Source organism: Sesamum indicum, linkage group LG6 (assembly GCF_000512975.1).
Source record: "Sesamum indicum cultivar Zhongzhi No. 13 linkage group LG6, S_indicum_v1.0, whole genome shotgun sequence".
Classification (NCBI taxonomy): domain Eukaryota; kingdom Viridiplantae; phylum Streptophyta; class Magnoliopsida; order Lamiales; family Pedaliaceae; genus Sesamum; species Sesamum indicum.
Window position 1 is genome coordinate 11,158,736 of NC_026150.1, and position 21,472 is coordinate 11,180,207.

The 21,472-nt window shown below is 35.1% G+C and overlaps 1 protein-coding gene across 3 annotated transcripts; it reads right to left on the minus strand.

Moving 5' to 3' along the window:
* Positions 9,224-15,797, minus strand: LOC105164354 (E3 ubiquitin-protein ligase HOS1). Of its 3 annotated transcripts, none has more exons than XM_011082987.2 (9): positions 15,594-15,797; positions 15,011-15,398; positions 14,467-14,601; positions 14,203-14,378; positions 13,382-13,789; positions 13,113-13,271; positions 11,781-12,275; positions 10,623-10,757; positions 9,224-9,738 (listed from the first exon to the last, which is right to left on the minus strand). In XM_011082987.2, exons 1-9 carry the CDS (start codon positions 15,636-15,638, stop codon positions 9,529-9,531), a joined length of 2,151 nt encoding a protein of 716 aa, XP_011081289.1. In that variant the 5' UTR covers positions 15,639-15,797; the 3' UTR covers positions 9,224-9,528. The 3 variants fall into 3 exon arrangements, with proteins under 3 accessions (XP_011081289.1, XP_011081290.1, XP_011081288.1); XM_011082988.2 differs by having other exon boundaries at positions 11,781-12,263; positions 15,011-15,401; XM_011082986.2 differs by having other exon boundaries at positions 15,011-15,401.

The following is a 21,472-nucleotide window of genomic DNA, read 5'->3' on the forward strand; positions in this document are numbered from 1 at the left end:
AAAGATTTGATTTCAGCCATTGTTTGGAGTTAGTTGGAGATATTTTAGTATAATATGTCCTAAAGTCTCGCCGACTTATGTGACGTGTTGTTCCTATTGTATGCTGACCCATTTTGTTGGATTAGGCTCGTCTTTTGGGCTTGCCGAGCTAGTAAAGATAAGACAAGTTATGGGCTTAATACCTTGCTCACAGCCAGAAAGGCCTGACCTGATGGGTTGTTCAATAGGGGTTCACTTCCTTATTCTTTAGCTTTGAAGAAAAATATTTAAGGGGGTATCATCAGTCCCCCCTCCTTCACTCCAGGCGTGCAAGACTTGGTATTGAACTGCTAGAGTAGGAAGAAATAATCCTAAAAAAAGATCCTATTCGTGCTTGTTTGGTAGGGGAAATCATACAGGGATGTTCGAGCCTTGTGTTGCTTTGCTGATGAAGAAGAATCTTGGTGGCTAAGAACAACTCATAGACGCATGCGAATTTGGGCGAATCATGCATATCTGCAAAAGGTAAGTGATAATCACAACAAACAAAGAAATGTAACAGACCTCATGGTGCAAGAACCTACTTATGGAGCAGTGCGAGGCCTGGCCCACTGTGGGTCGACTATTTAGTAGGGTAGGTCAAAGTCTGTTAGTCCCGTCAGTAGGAGCAAGTTCACAGGCGGTAGCCATGAGTAGCTAAACAATTCATCTTCAGGTTATAATAAAAGCAAGTAAATAAAATATTTGGAAAACATAACTACCAAGTCCATCATAAAAGAAATACAAAAACATTCATCAAAAGCATAGTTCTAAAACATAGGATAATCGTGCTATCATAGCATGGAAGAATCTTATCCAGCAGGCTGCTAGTTTTCTTGATCAAGAAGTTTAAATTCTTTTAAGTGCCCTGCTCAAATTAACCTTTCTATTTCGTCCAACAAGTGAAAACATTCATTTGTATCATGACCATACTAATATGGAATTGACAGAACTTGTCAGACTTAGGCATGGTAGGTCCTTCGCGAGCCTTCTTAGGCCACATCAGCAAATCTTCTTCTTCAATGGCTTTCAACACATGTACTGGGTTGCATTTAGCAGGGTGTAGTGCTTCTGATTGGAAAAAAATGGTTGACCCCCTCATTTGACTCGGATCTAATCTTTTAAGTGTATTAACATCATGCCTCGTATCTTTGTTTTGTTTATTGCTCCATTGACATTTCATTTGTTACATGTATTCTAGGTTCACATACTTTTCAGCTCGGACAAACAAATTATCAAAACTGACATCTAGTTTTTTAGTTATGTCTCAAAGAAAGCTCCGACACTCAGTCCTTTTGTGAAAGCACTGGTGGACAGAAGGTCCCTTGAGAATGGTGTTGTTGAAACGTTGTATATACGCCCTTTAAGTTTTTTTTTTCTCTTGTTTCATTCCTATATAGCCGTCTTGCGGTATTTTTTGCTTCTTGCAAACAGATGCACAAAGAGTGAAGTAAATTCTACAAAGGAGTGTATTGAACCAGGTGGTAGTAGTCTAACCACTACTAGGCAGATTTAATTAGTGTAGTAAGAAAGACTCAACATTTATACCATTAGAGTACCCGTGCAGTAGCGAATCATTTGCATACTATGGATGTGCTCAGTAGGATTGGTTGTACCATTATAAAATGGTAGATTTGTTGGTGCTCTAAGAAGAGCAGGGAATTCTTCATCCATCACCCTTTGCTAAAGGGGATTCCTTGCTTTAGGTGAGGAGTCTGTCCTCTTACCTACTAAGGAAGTTCCAACATCTCTTGTCGGAGTGTTCGCTAAGTCTCGAGGGATACCTGGTTCGTCCCTCCCTTGCTACAGGGATCACCAGGGTGAAGTTCATCGTGTTAGAGAAGAGTAGGAGCAGGAGATTCTTGGAGGACTGAGTTGACTGTAGCAGCAATGCTAAGCTGCTCATATGGAATGAGTTGACAACAATATGTAGGGGCATATAACTTGCACTTGTGCTTGTAGCGGGAGTAGGAAGGTATTGGAGGGTTGAGTTGATGGTCTCCATGATGAATTGGCTGAGCTGCTCATAAAAGAGCGAGTTGGCAACAATAGGCAGAGTTTTCGGGTCAAAAGTTGGAGTGAGGGCCCTCTGTCGTCTGCTCGATCTGGAGGTGGATAGTGGGACCTGCTACAGCGAAGAGGGAAGTGTTCCCCTTGAAAGATCCATTCTCACCTCCGTGGTCTGAACAATGCCATTTCTCATTTCTAAACTCAAGTGTCCCCAAAGATAGCGCCAATAATGCGTATCAAGATTATTGAGGGAGTAACTTGTAAAATAGATGGTTAAGTCAATAACGTGTTTATTGAAGAAATGAAAGGAAAATTTGAATCAAAGTGAGAATAATGATTGAGAATAGTGTTAAAGTGATACATTCATGTGGAGTACAAAAAGTGAGCTAAAACTAGCTTAAAATCGAGAGAGATTGAGAGTAAGAGTATGATACTTGTCTTCCCAAAATGACTACAGAAAGGGTCCATTTATAGGCGACCATGAAGCAAGACTCAAAACATTGTTATGGCGAATCATACACCTTGAAAAGTTGAACGTGTTAGGAACCCATCAGAAAAATTGGTTCATACTTTGAGTTTATCTAGGCGAAGATATGACTTTTTGACTAAATGTTGCCCAACTTGTCGGAGAATCCGAGAATCTGTTACCTGCTGCTTAAATATTTGATTTCAGCCGGATAGTTTGGAGTTCGTTAGGATCTTTTAGTTTAACATGTCCTAAGGTGTCAATGACCGATGTGACGTGTCTTCCTGCTATATGCTGACTCACCTTGTAGGATTAGGCTTATTTCTTGAGCCTTAGTAAAGATAAGACAAGTTATAAGCTTAATACATTACTCATAGGACAACAATACCTAACTCATTGAGCTGGTGGGGGCTCACTTCCTTATTCTTGGATTTTGAGGAAAAATATTTGTGGGAGCATCATCAATCTTATTTTTTTCAAATTAATGGTTCAGATTTATCCTCACCTATTTTATAACAAAATACACAGTACACATCTTCTCTTTATTTTTCAGGCTATAAAAATAATAAAAATAAAATAAAAAAAGATTAACCGTTGTCTCTCTCACACTCCCCACCCGCCTGTCTCCGCCTTCGATGGCCTCCCCCCGTCTCTCTACCCCACCTCCACCCTCGCCACCACCCTATTTTCCCAACCTACACTATCTTCCCACCTCTTTCATCTCCCCTCTTCCTCACCACTTCCTGTGTTGCCTCCCCTTCTCCTCCCCCTTCCAGATCGGCAACTATCGCTCCCCCCCACCCACTGTCCCTCTGTGCTGCGCCGCCACCCTCATATTTTTTGTGTATTTATTTACTAATATTGTATGTACATATTATGTATCTGTATTTGTGTATATGTATTCGTATATAATTTATTTTATAATTTTAGTTATATAATTGTTATAAACTTATTTTTGCAACTTGAATAAATTATAATTTTAGTTATATAATTGTTATAAATTTATTTTTGTAACTTGAATAAATTTTAAGCCGTTGATCTAACTCAAATGAATGTGAGTCATTGATTTGTGTATCAAATATGAAACGTTGATATGAATTAGAAAAGATATAAACCATCAATTTGTTTATTAAATTAGAACCATTTACATACATATATATATATATATATAATAAGATCTAACGGTGTATGATTAGGAATATAAAAATTATTTTATAGCTAAAAATTAAGTAAATCGCATCAAAGGCGCGTGGTGCACACCACCTGCATGAAGGGGGAATTTTGCACATTTTTTAGAAAATGAGATAGGTAAATTGGTGTTTTATTTTTCACAAGGGGGTTATTTGCCTATTTCTTGTATCACAGGTAGGTAAATTGCAATTTTTTCTTTATTTATATCTGTGTTACAAACTTTAGAATAGCATGAAGTCCCTAAATCATACATGATTATGACGCATGATACGGGTGTGATGGTGATAATGAAATATAGGTCTACAAACTTAGCCTTGATTAATCCAAGTGAAGAGTCACTGAAAGGTGAATATTAATAATCTCGTGAAAACTTGCTCAAATGACACATATTTGTAAAGTGAATGTCTCGATTCTTAAACATCAGTGCATAGATTCTAATTGTCCGTGAGGGTGCATATTTGGAACACCCCATAGAAAACTCTCTCTTGGATTGACAACATTGAATTGAGAGTTGTCTGACTGGATAATTTAAGATTAGTAGTTTGATTTGAGGCATAATAGTGATATTGCATTATCTTCCAGGTGATCATAGAAAGAATATTTTGTTTATAAGGCTATCTAGTATGAAGGTCAATGAGTGATACTCGAAGAATTCATTAACCTACCTCGATGAGTAGAAGATCTCCTGTGTTTTTTGTGTTTCTTTATTAAGAAATTTCTTTGCCAAGGTATCACAGTGATTATGCGATGGCTTTCCTAAGTCGATCATTTACTCGAGAAAATGAATGAGGTGTTGTATAGTATTTTAGTCAGTAAGATTTCGACTCACTATCCATGTATTTGATTCAATCTAAAGATAATTGATGAAGGGGCTATTAGGGTAGTGCCCGGTGTGCTACCTTGTTGATATATAGGATGCTAGCTAGCTAGCATGTTGTAATACCTTTGTAATAAACAATCTTGTTTGTTTAACATAAATAAATCTTATGCCATTAATTTTTGTTATGTAATAGAATGACATCCCTAGGTCATACATGACTATGGTGCATAGTCACCCATATGATGGTGATTATGAAATATGCGTCCAAAGTTTTCGCTTTAATGTTCCAAGTCAAGAATTAAAAAGATGTGGATATTATTGATCCAGCGGATCTCACACAACACAAATCCTTTAGGAGAACATCTCATTTCATGGATGTCGGGGGTGGAGTTCTAATGTTTGTATGAAGTGCTTGTGAATAAGTTCACCAAATAACTCCATAGGAAATTCTTTATCATAGTGACAACATTGAATTAAAAATTGTCGAATGCGATAGTGCGAGATTAGTCCTTAGATGTGAAGCACAATAGTGATCTTATATTAGGGATCTTGTAGTGATCATAAAGGGGTTGTTTTTGAGTACAAGCCATCTAATATGAAGGCTAATAAGTGGCACGTCAATAATTCACTAACCTACCTTAATGAGTAGGATAATTTCTATACTCTTAACTATTTCTTGATTAACAAATCCTTGGCTAAGGTATCATGCAACTAGGCATAGGTTTCCTAGGCTGACCTCTTAATCAAGAAAAGGAAGAAAGTTGATGCATGGTTATTTAGTCAACAAGGCCTCCACTCGCAATTCATGCATTAGACTCAATTCAGAGATAATTGATGAAAAGACCTTATTTGCATGATCTCGTTGCCTTAACATTTTCCACATTCACCTAGAGATCATGGAAAATCGTCATATGGAAGTCCAAGTGGCATGATTGGTATGACTAAAATTTTTCGATTTTGATAGTATAGAATCAATCCTAAGACTTGAGGACAATAATAGTCTCCTGCACGGGTGGCTATATCTTGGTCTTGGCAAAAGGTGGTTGTGTTTCTACACGGTCATTATGAGTGCTATACCAATGCAGTCGAAAGGCGTAGAATGACTAGTGAGTTCCAAGACAGAGTCCATCACCTCTATTGAGTCTGTGGCCATAACAGTTAAACAAATAGGAAATAGTTTCCTATGTTGATTAAGAGTGTGATATGAATTTAGAGTTGATACACAGTTGCCTAGTCCAAGATGGAACCGATACATTGGTCTAGATTAAGGCCAGGACATGATTGGTGGAAGAATCGTGTTTGTATCCACTAGGGAACTAACAAGTTCACGCTATCTTCACCTGTCTCTATTGCTATGGACCATTACTAGACAGCAATCCATGATAACAGATACTTAGCAATTAATTAAAAGTGATTTGATTAATCTAGTATTAAATATTTGCCAATTAAATTATGTACTGACACAAACTTAAGTCTAATTGAAGGTGAACTTATAGAGTCACACACAAATTACCTATGATTTTGTTGGAATTACTTATGAATTAATTCTAAAAGAAAATGATTAATTTGAAATGTTCAAATTAATTCTATGAGATGGGAGCCCAAGTTTTTTACCTAATGTTGTTTGATTGAAATTTGGCCTTGTCTAAATTAAATTAATGAGATCAATTTATTTGAATCGAACTTAATTAATTGGTTCAAGCTTGATTTATTTAATATGATTAAATAAATTTGAATTGGGCCTTAAAATTAATAAAATTAATTGGTTGGCCTAATAAAATGTAGTTAGGCTTGTACTAATTTAAAAATTATATTAAAGTCAAGCCCAAGCCGACATTTAATTAAATCCAAGTCCAAATCCGTGAGAGGGAGGTTGAGAGAGGATATAAATGTGCATGAAAATTACACATTTCATGCTTTTGTGGATGTGTTAGCATGTGTAGTGGTGTGTGTACATGTTTGTGAAACAAAAGATACAATACACTCTCTTGTGTGTAGCCGTCCACCTCTCCTCTTTACTCTTTGGTCCTTCTTTTGTTCTTCTTGCAAGTGAACAACGTTGAACAAAATAATTATACTAATCAATATTACTAGTTGTTTTGTGTTTTCTTTTTTGATGCACATCTGTTTAAGTGTGGTGTCGATAAAATAGAGGATCTTGGTTTAACTCCTGCATGAACGCCAAGAATGGAACAACGCTTGTACCCATTTGAAGGCAAAACTACAAGAAGTAATTCCTTTTACGTTCCATGTAACTTTTTGGTTTTCAAAATCTAACCACGTGAATGTTATTTAATTTAATTAGTGATGAACTTTGATCCCTACATGGTTTTATGATTTTCCATGTTTTAAGTTTAAAGTTTGGCTGCGTATATGTTTTCCCGAACCATACCTATATGGTGGAGTGGGACTACACTGTGGTTGCGGTTCATTTGTTTCAAGTGGGTTGATGAATGTGTTTCAACAACTAGTTTTCCTGTTTGCTTTAATAGTTCTATACGTGAGTTCTTTGCACGGGCAAGGGGGCAAAGGGACAGAGGCAAGGGGACCCCATGGCCCTTACCTTTCTGTTCCTATCATGGAGACTTTTCATCTTATTTGCAGAGCGAAGGTGGATCAGCCAGATTTATTTTCTTACCACTGGGTGGCACAAGGAATTGAAACTACTCCATCTATGTTTGCTGATGACTTACTATATTTTTGTAAGGTAAATGTACACTCACTAAGGATCTTCAAAAAGGTTTTGGATCAATTTGGAGAATTATGAGGGCTCTAAGCTTATCCAGCAAAGAGCTAAATTATCCTCTCAAAATCAGTAGGGTGAAATAAACAAGAATTTCTTGTTGTTTTGGGGTTCCAAGAGGGCTCACATCCTGTTAAGTATCTGAGGTTGCCACTTACATCTTCTAGATTAACTATGGCAGACTACGAACCTTTATTATTGAACATGGAACAAGGAATCACTGGATGGACTCGCATCAATCTCTCCTTTGCTGCTAGGACTCAGCTTATCAAATCTGAGCTGTGTGTTATGTGTATATACTGGAGAGCAGCTTTTGTGCTCCCTAAAGGAGTGATCAGGATCACTGAGAGGAGGTTGAGGACTTTCTATGGCAAGAGAACACCAGATCAGGCTATGCCAAAGTGGTTTAGGGACAAATCTGCCAACCTGTTAATAATATGGCCTTGGCATCATAGATGTTGGGGACATTAACTTCGCACCAATGAGCAGGCATATGTATGCTGTAATGCAGCAACTTCTACATCAATTTGGGTCGCATGGATATTACAACACATAATTAAAAAGCTTACAATATGAACTGCAAGGCCAAAGGAAGTTGGAGCTAGAGGAAGATTTTAAAGTTGAGAACCCAACTCCAAACAGGGGTGGACTACAGGGTTGGTTAAGGACAAACCTTCAAAATCTGGTCAGATTCTTGGCATGGGGAATGAATTCTATTACACAACTACCTTACACTCCCCTTTATTACAGGAATCCCCTATGATGTGCTAAGTTGCATTTTGTCATTAATGCAGGACAATGGGAATGGCTGGCTAATAGAACCGCTGAGGTGATGCAACTCTTGAGCATCTGCCACTCATTCAGCAAGGGTCAGATTCAATTCTATGGAGTCCAGCAGAGATTCTTATAAGTTATTCCACCTTCATTCCAGCAAGGTGGCATGGTACGCTTTACTGCAGGGGCTGTTCAAAATACCACGAATACATTTATTTCGACTTGCTATTTCTGGAGAAACTAACTACAATAGACAAACTGTGGATGCAACAAGAGGATAGGAACTGCGTTTTGTGGGGTTTAATGCAATTTACCCCCTACAGGGTCGATTTCAATGGTGGCCATGTCCACACTAGCAACAGGGGGTACTATGGGCAACCAAATGTTGGAGGGGCAAACACCTGGTAAAGCAGCATTTATGTGTTTACTTGCCTCACTGATCTACCATATATGGAGGGAGAGGAACTTCAGAAGATTTTAGGGCAAGACATGTTCTCCAGTGCATATATTGCAGTTTTAGTACTCGATATATATGCACACATATTTTTCACCTGTTAATTAGCACCAAAGCTCTTATTTCCATTCCCTCAATTTATTTACCTCATATTTGTTTCATTTCTGCTATCATTCTCTTCTCTTCCTAGTTTTGGTCATTTTTTAGATCACTTTTGTGTTTAAAGTATTCCTGAAGGAAACCCTTAGTCGCTCCAGGCATGGCGCTTCTCTTGCACTTCAGGCAGTAAGAGTGTCAATTTCTCTCGCTGCTGAGGAAGTATGTCAGTTTATTTAGTTAAATACATTTGATTGGATCACCAACTCTGCAGTGTTATGGTTGACTCTTGGAATTTGGCTAGGAAAAATAAAATGGATGAAGCATAAAGTTACATTGCTTGTAGAGAAGATATATTTTCCTTTTGCATTACAGATTTCAGACCCGGGAACGCACATATGATTAAGTCTTCAAACTTATTATATAATTAATTTAAATCTGACAACTGAAATTTTTGCCAAATTTGACAACTAAAATTTTCGCGAGTCAGGTTCTGATATATTTCCTGCAGTACTTGACATGGTATGTGGCCTTATGGAGCACAATGGATCAGCTCTCAGGATCTGTTTGCTCAATTCCATTGGCCTAACTAAAGAGATCACCATGGGTTTTCTTATAATCCATTTATACTAAACGAATCGCTTAAGAACATAATATAAACTTTGCGCAACGCTGATGTCCATTCCATCATCAACGCTGATGTTTCATGAGTCAAAATTCACAATAGTTCATCATAAAGCACACAGTAACAGTAAGTTAGGATATTCATATACCCAAGTGTTCCGTGTTTGTGTTCATTTTCTTACGAGTATACAGATGTTGGCAGACAGATGTCAGTCGACTACAAAACTCTGCTCGGACTTGATATTTTCAATTGTAGCTTGAATGATAGAACGAGACAGGCCAGAAAGAGTGATTTCTGTATTTAGCCAAGTTTCACATCCCAGAATTAGCAATTATGGTTGCAGCTGAGGATGTAAAAAGCCATTGCCCTCCCATTGCACCTGTGGAGCTCTAAATAGCAACTTTCCGAGCACTGGTTCTTGTACTTTTGGAATATCCGGTTTTGCTGGAATATTTTCGTTACCGGTAAAAACAACTTCTGGCAAGGTTCCGGTCTTCAGTTGTTGCCGGAGGACATCAGGCAACAAATCCACACTTTGGCCCTGCAAGGAAAAAGACGAACCAGTTTGCTTAACATCAAACCCTTTATTTGACACTCTAGACACCTCGAACTCCATAACTTCAATCACCCCAGACCCCCAACACAACCTTCTATCCCCCAAGACTATCACAAAAAGAATAAAATAAAAAAGTAAAAAGAACAGACTTAGACGAGACGGAGAGCATGAAAAATTTCAGCCTCTACCGGAACAGACAACAAAATTTCCAGTGAAGAAAACTAAAAGCCGAGCATGAATACAGCTGGAAACTACATTCCCATTCTCTCTAGTGAAATTAATTAAAAGGAACAAGAACAAAATGTGTTCCCAGATCCAAATATCAAATGGACACAGGGAATGAATTCTGAGAAACTTAAATGTTAACTTTCTGTGTATCAGAAAATGCTCATTAATATTGGTTAAAGCGGTCTAAGAACAAACACGTTTCAGAATTTAAATAGCAGGAGGATATCCAGAAATGTGTTTCTAATATTTGGCAAAGACATTTAAGCAGCATGCAATTTAGTGATTTAGTTATAACTATTTGCTGCCTTTTGAAAAACGATTTAGCAAAATCCAGAAAATAGTCAAATGACTAGAAAGAACAAAACTGGCCAACGTGGGTATTTTCATTGTATCCAAAACACATACAGCAAAAAGTTCAAGCACAAACATTAATTTCAAAAATCAATCAGCAGTCACTCTGAATAGAAAATCAGACCCCAAGAAATATGCATCAAGCATATGGAACATTAAATGCAAGCATACCACGGCAAGTTCCTGTTTTCCTAGACATCATTGGCAGTACTTTATTCAAATATTTCTTGACAAATAAATTATTAGCATATTAAGAAATAGTAATAACTTAAAAAGTCGAGAAGACTTACAACTAATCCCTTTCTCCAGTGGCTCATCGATCTTATTTTATATGCGATCTCGTCATTCCGATTTTTCGAAATAAAATCTTCCTCCAGAATCTGAAGCTTAGAATCCACTTGGTATGCGTCAACGTAGCGATAACGCTGTAATAGTAAAGAATGAAAATGATGTAGTGATTGCTAATTAAGCCATAAAGACTGAGACAGGATGACTGAAGATACAGATACATAACCAGCAAGCACCTTAACTGCCTAACATAAACTCCACCTAAACAAACTGTAATGAACTTCAAATAGAACTAAACATGTAAGTTGAAATATACAAGCACTAGTACACAAATAATCTAACTGATGTATATGGGAAACTTAGTTTCAAAATTGGAACCTTTCCCTTCCATTTTAGGATGATTCAAATAAAGATTTTCTAGACGGATAAGAAAACTATATAAAAATTATGTTGGATCACAAACTAAAATCTTGGAATATGTTTTATATGGATAACGAAGACACAATAAAATTGCACTGGACTTGGGAACTGGATGTGAGAAAACTTCAGTCAGCTGGAATCACTTCCACACCCAATTGAATTTTTTTGGGCTTGGTTTCAGGCATAAATAAACTATTCTAACTGTGTTCAGTAGGTAGGAGGGGCCAAGGGGAGAGCAGTGAAAGTTGTGCACACTCTTTTTGCTTTGTTAGGACGTACAAATGAAGGAAAATAGAGTGTTGAAGCAATCTCACCTAAAGTCCAAATTCCAATTCCTTACTATAAGTATTTTCCTGAATAACTTTTCAAGTGCCTTACTATGCCAATTAGGTCCTAGGCCAAACACATAGCTCATGTATATTACGTGATCGTAAGGGTCATCCACCCACACCAAAAACCAACTAAATAAAGTTGCTATGGGTATAGGTGTTGTCAACCAAGGAAAGAGCAAAGGGTGGGGAACAGGGAACAAACCATTCTATAACCATATAAAATGAAAGCCGCATAATTGCCAGTTGTCTCCAATGTATTGCTATGGGATTATAGAACAATTAGTAAAAACTATTTTCCAGTTGAGATAAATCTGCAAATAAGAATGCATGCTCAGTGTTGCAGCACAAGTGTCCGGAGATAAAGAAGATTAATGGCAAGCCATAACCTAGATAGGAAAGCATAAGTACCTGTAAATAGAAAACCACAAGAAGACTTCCGACTGTTGATGAACAATCCTCTGTTGCAAAATCAAACAAGCATTTATGAAGATGCTTCTCCTCATCATAGTTCCACGGCAATTCAATCATCCGATCGACCAAGTTCCTCCGAATACAAAGACAACAGATTTCGGTTACCAGAACCTCCAACCATAGTGTCCAATTGCAAGACTGTTCTTTAATTTCATCATATGTGCCAGTTAGTTTCTTATCCTTGACTTTTGAGCATATCGTTCTCTGGTACATAAATGCTTCAGTCAGAAGCCCAGATTCCACCCGAACCCGAACAGCAGTGACGGCTTCCCCAAGTGAAACTAATGTTGCTCCCCCATCTCGTCCTGACCACCTCAAAGCCATAAGAGCTGCATCAGGATTTTGTCGCTCTAATAGTGCCTGTGCAACCTTAGGATGAATGTTCGGGCCTGCGATTTCAGGAAGAAGGCGAGATGCTTCCTGGCAATACAACTTGTGAAGAATAATCAGTTCAGCCAATAACAGATCTAGAGCAGAAAATAACATAACAAAATTTCAGTCATTATTGTCTTGATAGTTTTAGATGGGACGGGCCCACTAAAAACTTGATGAAGCAGAGATGCATAGTATCAGATATGTTTAGTTTGTGGATCCCCAACATGGATATTTGTCTATGAAAATGTCAATCTGTTGGCAAGAAAACGATCCACACTACACCAACCAAGCCAACAAACAGAAAACTTTAAGTTTTCATTTTCCAGTAAATGCTTTTAATTCGTCAAAGCACAGACTTCTAGATCATGCTACATATATCCTCTAATGACCCACATATTTATAGGAACACCCTCCCCCCTAAGTTCATAGCCATTGTATTCGACATGCAATGGTCTATAACCTATTTCTTTCTCATTCTTTCTTCCTTCTTTTTTTTCGGGAAGACGAGCTTCCTAAACATTTCCTCAAAACTGCAGAAAGACTAGAATATATGCTAAAACTGTGGCTTGGAGAAAAGTAAAAACCAAACGATCCACTCTAACACACAGGTTGATATAAAATTTTACATCGCCCTGGAAAATAGTAAAACAATTAACTGATTATTTCATTAAACAATTCAAGACTGAAAAGGGCAGTAGATGTACAGTGAAAAACACGAAAGAGAAGTAACAGGAAAAAGAACATAGTGCTCTGGACAACTAACTAATCATTTCCGAGCACTGTTCAAAAAATCTCCAGAAGCATCAAGCCTGTGTCACCACATACTTCATACAGCTGCTGAACAGAGAAAATGGTTGAAATTCATCTTAACAAGACCAGAAGATGATAGTCTACCTTCACAGCTTCATCAGTGTGGTCATCCAAAAGATAGAAGACAAAAGATTCCAGCAAAGAGTGCCTGGTTATACTGAATGTGACAGCAAAGTCATCAACAATCCATCGCCAACCTTCATCAGGCATTGTCCAGTGTCGATCAAAAAGAAAATACAAGAACTGAGGCTGAGCTTAAGGAAAAGCAAAATGAAAGCAACATTAATCATCCGAAACTAAAAAACTCTATCAAGCAAGACATTCCACACTGTATTTGAGATTAGATAGGATACAATAGCCTGCTTGGCGATGACTAAATCAGAATTTCCTCGTAGAAAGAGCAAGTCAACAGCAGCACGGAGATTTTCAAAGGGGTAGCATCCAGGCATTCCATGCAACTTAGATCGAAAATATAAATCACCCCCGCCTGTCAGCAACGATGCAATTGATACTTCACCTTCATCTTTTTCAGCATATTCTTGCTCTGTATCAAGATTTGCAAGTGCATCTTCAATAAAGAGGCTAGACGCACTCTGCTCACTAGACTCCAATATGCGACTCACTGGATCAGGCCATGCTCGCTTAATTGCTGCAGATTTCCTTTCACGAACAGATGAACGCCACAAAGCAAAATCGGAATACCTAGATCTCACTTTCTCCAGAAATTGATGTCTAATGCACCACATCATGATATCCAAGTGCTGTAAGATACAGAAAATTTTAGTTAATGGCTTACATAGGTAAAGACGTTTTGCCAGCAAGCCAGCATCCTAAGACCAAAGAGATAAACGCACAAAATCCACGAACCAAAATAGATCTATTTTTAATCAGCAACTATCTTTTCAAAAAGTCAAGACCAATAGAACAGTATTTGAAACTAACAATTTAACAGCTTTAGTGACATGCAATATCAGATACGGTCCAAAATCTATTTGAAAATTTAGGCATATTATGAACAAAACCCCCAAGAAACTCAGATGAAATGCAGTACAAAATAATTTTCTACAATACTTCTGATTATATTTTTATCCTGTCTATCTCCTGGAATGATATTAATACTGAAGTAGCATATTACTGGGATATTACATTTAACAAGAACTATAGATGTTTTTACCTGCTTTGTCTTCACTATATTCTCCTGAAGATGGTTCAGGTCCACAAGCATTGCTGAAGCAGAGCCTCTGAATGAAGATTCCAACACTTCAAGAACATTGGACATACCTGCTAGCTTCAAAGAAATTTTCAGAAGCAAACTCAACTTTCCTTTCATCTCTAGTACAGTAAGATTATCTGTTAAGAATGTTAAGGTGCGCCAAATTGGTGGTGCAGCATTTTAGTGAATGTTTTAAAAGTTGTCAGGGTCGAAACTAAAGGATACATATTGCCTGCAGTTCTGTCAAAATAATTTTGAATGTCCGCCTGCACCAGTCTTTGACGACCTTCTCATCAAGCAAGAATGCTATAACTGGATCACTTGATACAGCACTTTCATCCATACATACATCCGTAACATCTGTATCCTTATTAAGGGAAAAGGATTGAACAATGTAGTCTCACTATCAAAACACTAATAAAGAAAAACCCAAAACTGGGTCCTAACTCTCAGAATAACAAGTAGCAATTTGAAGCATCTCAACGATTTTAGCCTCCTATTTTGCCAATATACCTGCTTCCAGAAAGTTACAGCCTTACGAAAAGAAAAACACCTTATCCAGCAATGCCACCAAAACAAATTAGTTCCGAGACAATTAAGCTAATGCGAACAAAGAGAGCATTGTAAAGGAGTGTAGAACAAGTTTATTTTTCTAATTAGAAATGAAATCCTGAAATGAATCTCCATCATAGAAAATAAGTGTCCTGCATTCGGAGTAAAAGTTATGCATCTACTCAATCATAAGGAAGTATGAGATGGTGTAGGATACAATGACAAATTAGAGAAACTAGGTTGTTCTCCAATGCAACATCGAATAGAGAATAGAGCCGTTGCACATCAGCAATCAGTTGATTCTCAGCATCTTCTTTATCTTGCAACCTGTCATCACACCTCTTGGAGATAAGACCTCCCTCGATGCACTCATAGTAAAGACGAAGAGGAAGCTCATTTGCTCCCTTTGGCAAGGCTATTCTACATATGGGGCAAGAATCACATCTCTGACTACATTCTTCGCACAATGCAGCATGACCACAAGAGATAAGAACCCTCTGCACGCAGCGTCCACAGCTTCTCAAATCCCTAGTCGCCCTACACCGCTCCAGTTTAGCTTCATTGCACAGCTCAATTGGATCAATCGAAGCCAAGCGAACCAATGCCTTCTAAAACCATTGCAATAGCTCAAATGTCAAGCAACTCGTAACATATGAAGTTGACCAACAGCCAAAATCATAAAACCCATATAAAATTCAGCACTCCAAGAAGGAAAACAGAAGCACAACACTGGAAAAGAAATAAAAATGGACATCGATACAAAACTGATTCAGTGATAAAATTTCCAAATGGAAAAATACCTGGCTACTAGAGGCAGTCGGTTCGTCGAACTTCCGACCAACCATGTCTGGGCAAACCGCAGGGAACAGAAGTAACAATCAGACCGAATTGATAAATTTTAACAAAGGCAAAATGTAAGAGCTCCTTCAGTCTGCTACAACTGAAGCAGCAATTGCCTAGAGAGAGAGGAAGAGAACGAGAGAGGGTTTTTGAACTGAACCAAATTTTTAGAACGTAGTGGGGTTTTAACGGGTTCTCCACCTTACTATCATGAATTGGAGTATTCGGGTTCGTTTTCGGGTCAGACCCGAGCAATGCGAGGGGTGTGCACTCTTTGTAAATCGAACCGACCCGAATCCAAACAAAAATTCCATCCGTTCGTTTGATATCTATATTATATATAATTGATATTTTTAATTTATTAATGTGTTAATTTTTTAATTAACTAATTATATTTAATTTTGTCATTCATCATATTTTTTTATAATTTACTTTTGATAGTTTTCTATTAGTTTTTTTTATGTTATATAATTTTTAGGTCATTTTTAACTCTATAAAAAGTAAATATATAATTTAAAAAGTTATTTTAAATATTTAATAAAAATTATGAACATACATAAAATATGCGATACTTACTAGTTTTGATAATCAATTTTGGCGAATTTTAGTATTTAATATGGTGTCGATATTTTATATCAATATACAATATCCTACTGAATATATGATAATCATATATAATATTTATATATGGAAATACAATAAATAATTAATTATGAATAAAAATATTATATACTTATATATAAATATTTAGGAATCTTTTAAGACAAAAATTGGTTAATTCAGTAAAAAATCAAAGTCATTTGTTCGATTTTTATCGAGCATTCCAATTTGGTATTCGATATGCGATTTTGGCCATCGAATTTTTTACACAATAATTTAATTCAGTTTTACTGAGAAAACACCTCGAAAAACGAACTCAAATGAAAAATTAAATCAATACAATGGAATTAGCGTTACTCCTATATGATCTTTTCAATTTATATTATATATTAAATCATGTTTTAAGAAAATGCCTAATATGAGTAGCTCTTGGCAAAATCCCTCGTCAAGCAATTCAACTGCAAGGTCACCAAGCCATGGTACAACATATTTGTTTTTGGAATGGTTTCTTCAAAATATTGAACAATATATATAAGAAAGATGTCTGAGATGTGCCTTATTTTTGTCCGTCCTTAGGGTCCTATGGGAGCAATAGACGATATTTATGACTTTATTTCTCCTTAGGTGTGCACCGACATTGTTTGATGTATATGTGTTCTAACTTTAACGATCGTTATAACAAGATGCAGTTCAAGGATCTTTGTTGGAAGCTACTTCTAAATATCAAATTGAATGATTTAATTGAATTATGGACGAGATAAGAAGTATAAAGCTAGAAACATTCATGTACTTAGACTAGATTGGAAAGGAAAAGTGGACAGTTTCTCGTGATGGTGGATGGCGGTGCAGTATTATGACAACCAACATGTTAGAATGCATCTGTGGAGTTTTGGAAAAGGGCTCGCCGCCAAATGATATTTATTCATTCCGTCCTTTGTTTTTGTGAGAAGATGGCGAAGAGTAATGAAATATTACACAACAATCAACTATGAACAGACTATACATATAAGTTGTTGAAACATTGGTCTAAAGTATCTTTAAGGTGTGCGGTAATGAGATTCATTCATTCAGTTTGAACAGTCCACTCAATGGTTACAAAACAATATCGTGGATAAGGGCGTAACATTTACGTTGTCAAAGTTGCCACGCGGAAGTATTCATGTGGCAAATAGAGTTGGTTTGGAATTTCTTGCTCTCATGCTCAAAAGGTATGCATATAAGCTTAATATTGCATCAATGGGTAAGCAATACTATTATTTAAAGCCTTATAGAATGACATAAGTCTTTCCAACCTTTAATGACAAAAGAATATTTGGACATCCCATACTTTCAGTTGGTCCACAATACTACACTTCGTAGCTCTACTCGTCGGGGGCGATCTAGCATGGCTGGTCGTAGACGGCAAAATAATGAAGTCAATACTTGATTGCATTTCTTTTATGAGTAAAAATTATTTTAGTACGTGAATTTTTGCGTTATTGTCAGATTGATACATGAGTTTATACAAATGATATAATTAATACCTGAGTTTCTCCATAATTATTAAATTGATATGAGTTTTTATAAATGCCCCAATTGGTACTTGAGTTTTTACATAAAAATTAAATAGGTGCATATCTTTATTTAGAATATTTTATAATGTCAAAATTACCCATTTAATATAAATTAATCTTTGTATATATTCATTATTTTATAGCACAATATAGTCCTATGATTAAATAAATTATATTATTATAACAATTTTCAATGATAACAATGAATGATAGTAAATTAGTTTGATATATGTGGATATTCATTCAATAACTAAAATTTAATATTTAATAGATTGGGTAGGAAATGATGGTTCCAAAATAAAAGTTAAAAACATTTTAACCAAATATAATTTTTTGAATTTAATTTCTAAAACATCATAATTTAAGAAAAAAATATAGTAAGACAAACAAAAAAATAATAAAAAAATAATTTCACCAATCTTTTTCTTATGTTCTAATTTTTAGAAATTAAATATAAAATTTTATCTCCTATATCTATTCTTTTATATTTTGAATAAATATCTTATGAAGGTGACTTTATTTTTATCTATTATTTTAAATTGTGAACTTTAATTATACTTCTCAATCTAATTATTTATTATCGTGTAATTCGTTATGTTATTTTTATATAATAATAAAATTACATTATTCTACTATTTTTTCTAAAAGTTGTAACTTTAAAGTAATTAAAATTTATATTATATTTTTTTAGTTTTAAAATATTGTAGCCTTTTTATTTATAAAACTAGTGGCTCCCATCAAGTGCAATTTTAATTTTTTTGGTCAGTAAAGGACAAAATGTTTATATATTACATCATGTTAATTAAATGTACCATAATAAATACATACTTAGAACTAATTTTAATTCAAATAGAGAAAAAGAGAAACTACCTTTAGATTAAAGGATATTTTTGTCTTTACAAAATATTTCAGGATAGACATAAGTATCCGTTCGAGAATTGTGGAGAAACTCCAGTATCAATCCAAATATTTGTAAAAATTCGTGTATCAATTTGATATTTATGAAGTAACTCGGGTATCGATTCGATAATTTACAAAAACTCGTGTATCAATTTGATAATAATGCTAAGACTCAGGTACCAAAATAATTTTTACTCTTTCTATTATATGTATGTAAATTTTTGGGTTAAATACATTTTTTCCCCTTAAGTATACCACCCTCATTAATTACCCCCTAAACTAAAGAGACCTTCGATTACCGCCCTTATCTTCTGATAATCCTTCAAATTAAATGAAAATGGACAAAACTTAACTATTAATAATATGATATATTCACTTTAAAGTCCTCTGTAGTTAAATATATAAATCAGTTTGACTTCAACTTTTTTATTCATTTATGATGTTAATAAATTGATATTGGATTAATCACATATCAATAAGATCAACATTAGTATTTTTAAATTAAAATAATTTTATAAATTTATGTTTGTGCATTACACGGCATATAATTTTAATAACAAAAATATTACAAGTGGTCGTCGAGCCTGTTGTTTTGACACTCAAATGTCAAGTGCGGTAACTTGGGAGTTGTTGAGGTTTTTTTTTTTTTTGTCTTTTCATGTAATAATTATATGTCACCTCTTTTGACCTAACATGTTAGGTCTGTAAATTAGTGTGCAATACCTAGACGCGAACACACTATTGTAATAATTTTTTTTTTTGGATTTGGGTAGAGCCTATACCCTAAAATACTTGTGGGTAAAATTTTAATATGGAAAAATACATCTTTATTTGTTAATTTAAAATTAATGAATTTATCAATACGACTATTTATATACTCAAATTTAAAGTAATTATTTTATACTTAATTAATTTATAAATATTGTAGTTGAATAAACTTTTCAAATTGATTGATATATTTAATAATAAAGAGTGCTAATGTGAATGTATTATATTATTAATAGTCAATAGTATTTTTATCAATTTTTATTTAATTTAAAAGATTATACAAAGATAGGGGGTAAATTAAGATTTTTCCTTTTTTTTTTTTTTTTGTTTAGAGAGGTAAGTGATAAGGGTAACATACTTTAGAGGCAAAATGTATTTAATTCTAAATTTTTTAATTTAGTATTTATTAAAAATTAATTAAATATTTAAAAAAAAATTATCAATACCTTGCTCGTGGGTCAACAAGTCTTGACCAACTGGGCTACCTAAGATAGGAACCCATTTCTTTGGGCCTTAAGGAGAAAAATGTTGGGAAAGTATCAATACTTATAAAAATTATTCAATTATTTATAGATTAAAAATATACATAGTTCAAGAATTATACGATAAATAACTATACAATATCTTAAGCATTTTAAATTTATTCACTTGAATTTAAATAGATTGTTTTATAATAATCCAATTGAATTGAAAAAAAATACAATTATTTTTTTAGGTCCAATTTAATAAGTATAGACTCAACCCTACCCCAATCTATATTTTTTTAACGATTCCTAGCCCAGATTTGGGCTTGGGTCTAATAATACGTACAGAGTTTAAATATAGATTTTTTATTTTTTATATTGGTTGACAGCCATAAATGGGGCTATATTATTCAACTAAGGGGCCCAAATCAACATATCAAGAACCACACCTTGGCCCTTCAATGAGGTATTAATGGACTAATCCAAATTGGTCCATCATCTTTTAATAATCATTCTATGCTTTAAACCTCTTAATTTTGTTTGCTTGTCTATACAATTATTGAGGGAAAAACCCCTACAATAACTACCATAATTAATTAAATAAAATATTTTTTTAAAACATCTCTAATTATACTTATTTATTTAACTAATTATTTTTCATTTAATTAATTTTATTAATATTTTTTATTCATACCATCTAATCTTAATTTATTTTATCACTTCTGATAAGTTATTCGTTTTTATCTTACTTTTTTTATTTAATGAAATAAATGTAACAGAAATTTAAATTATGCACACGGATCGAGCGTACTTCAAATCACTGATTTTTTCAAAAAATACAACCCGTGTCATTATGAAATAGTCTAAAAAAAAATAAAGAATAGAATCATAAAAAATACTTAAAAATTATAGGTGGGATTGCTTCTCATCATTAGGCACCAAAAAAAATAATAATTAGGGGCTAAAAATTAAATTAATCACATAATAATCATATCTAATTATGTTAAATCATTCCCCTAATCATATACTTATATTCCAACCTATCAAACATGCTTTTCATGTAAGCTCCCCCACCTTCCACATAATGGCGGCCCAATATTACAAAACTGCCCCTACCCCTTGAGGGTACCGTCTATTGGCCCCATAGGGGCAAACACGTCCATTCAAAAGAAGGGGGGGGCAGTCCGTACCAATCGCACGTGCGGACCGAACTCAAGTTGTGATTTGATTAGCCCTAAATTTGGAGGGGATTGAAGTAGAGATTCTGTGTTGTTAAAGGTGTTTAATATCTGTATAATCACATGGCTGCCAGCTCGGCAGTCACATGGCAGCCAGATATGCGGGACCCACGTTACACACGAATGCCCAAGCATGGGAGGGCCCCACTACCCCCCCCATTGGTTGCTTCGAGGTAATGCTTCTCCACATGGTAGCTGCTTGCACGTGTGGGTGGGTTGTGAATTGTTGTATCATTGGTTATTACTTGCTCTCACTTTTCTATCAAAATTTTGAATGTATCATTTGTAATGATATTGGAAATTTAATAGTCAATTG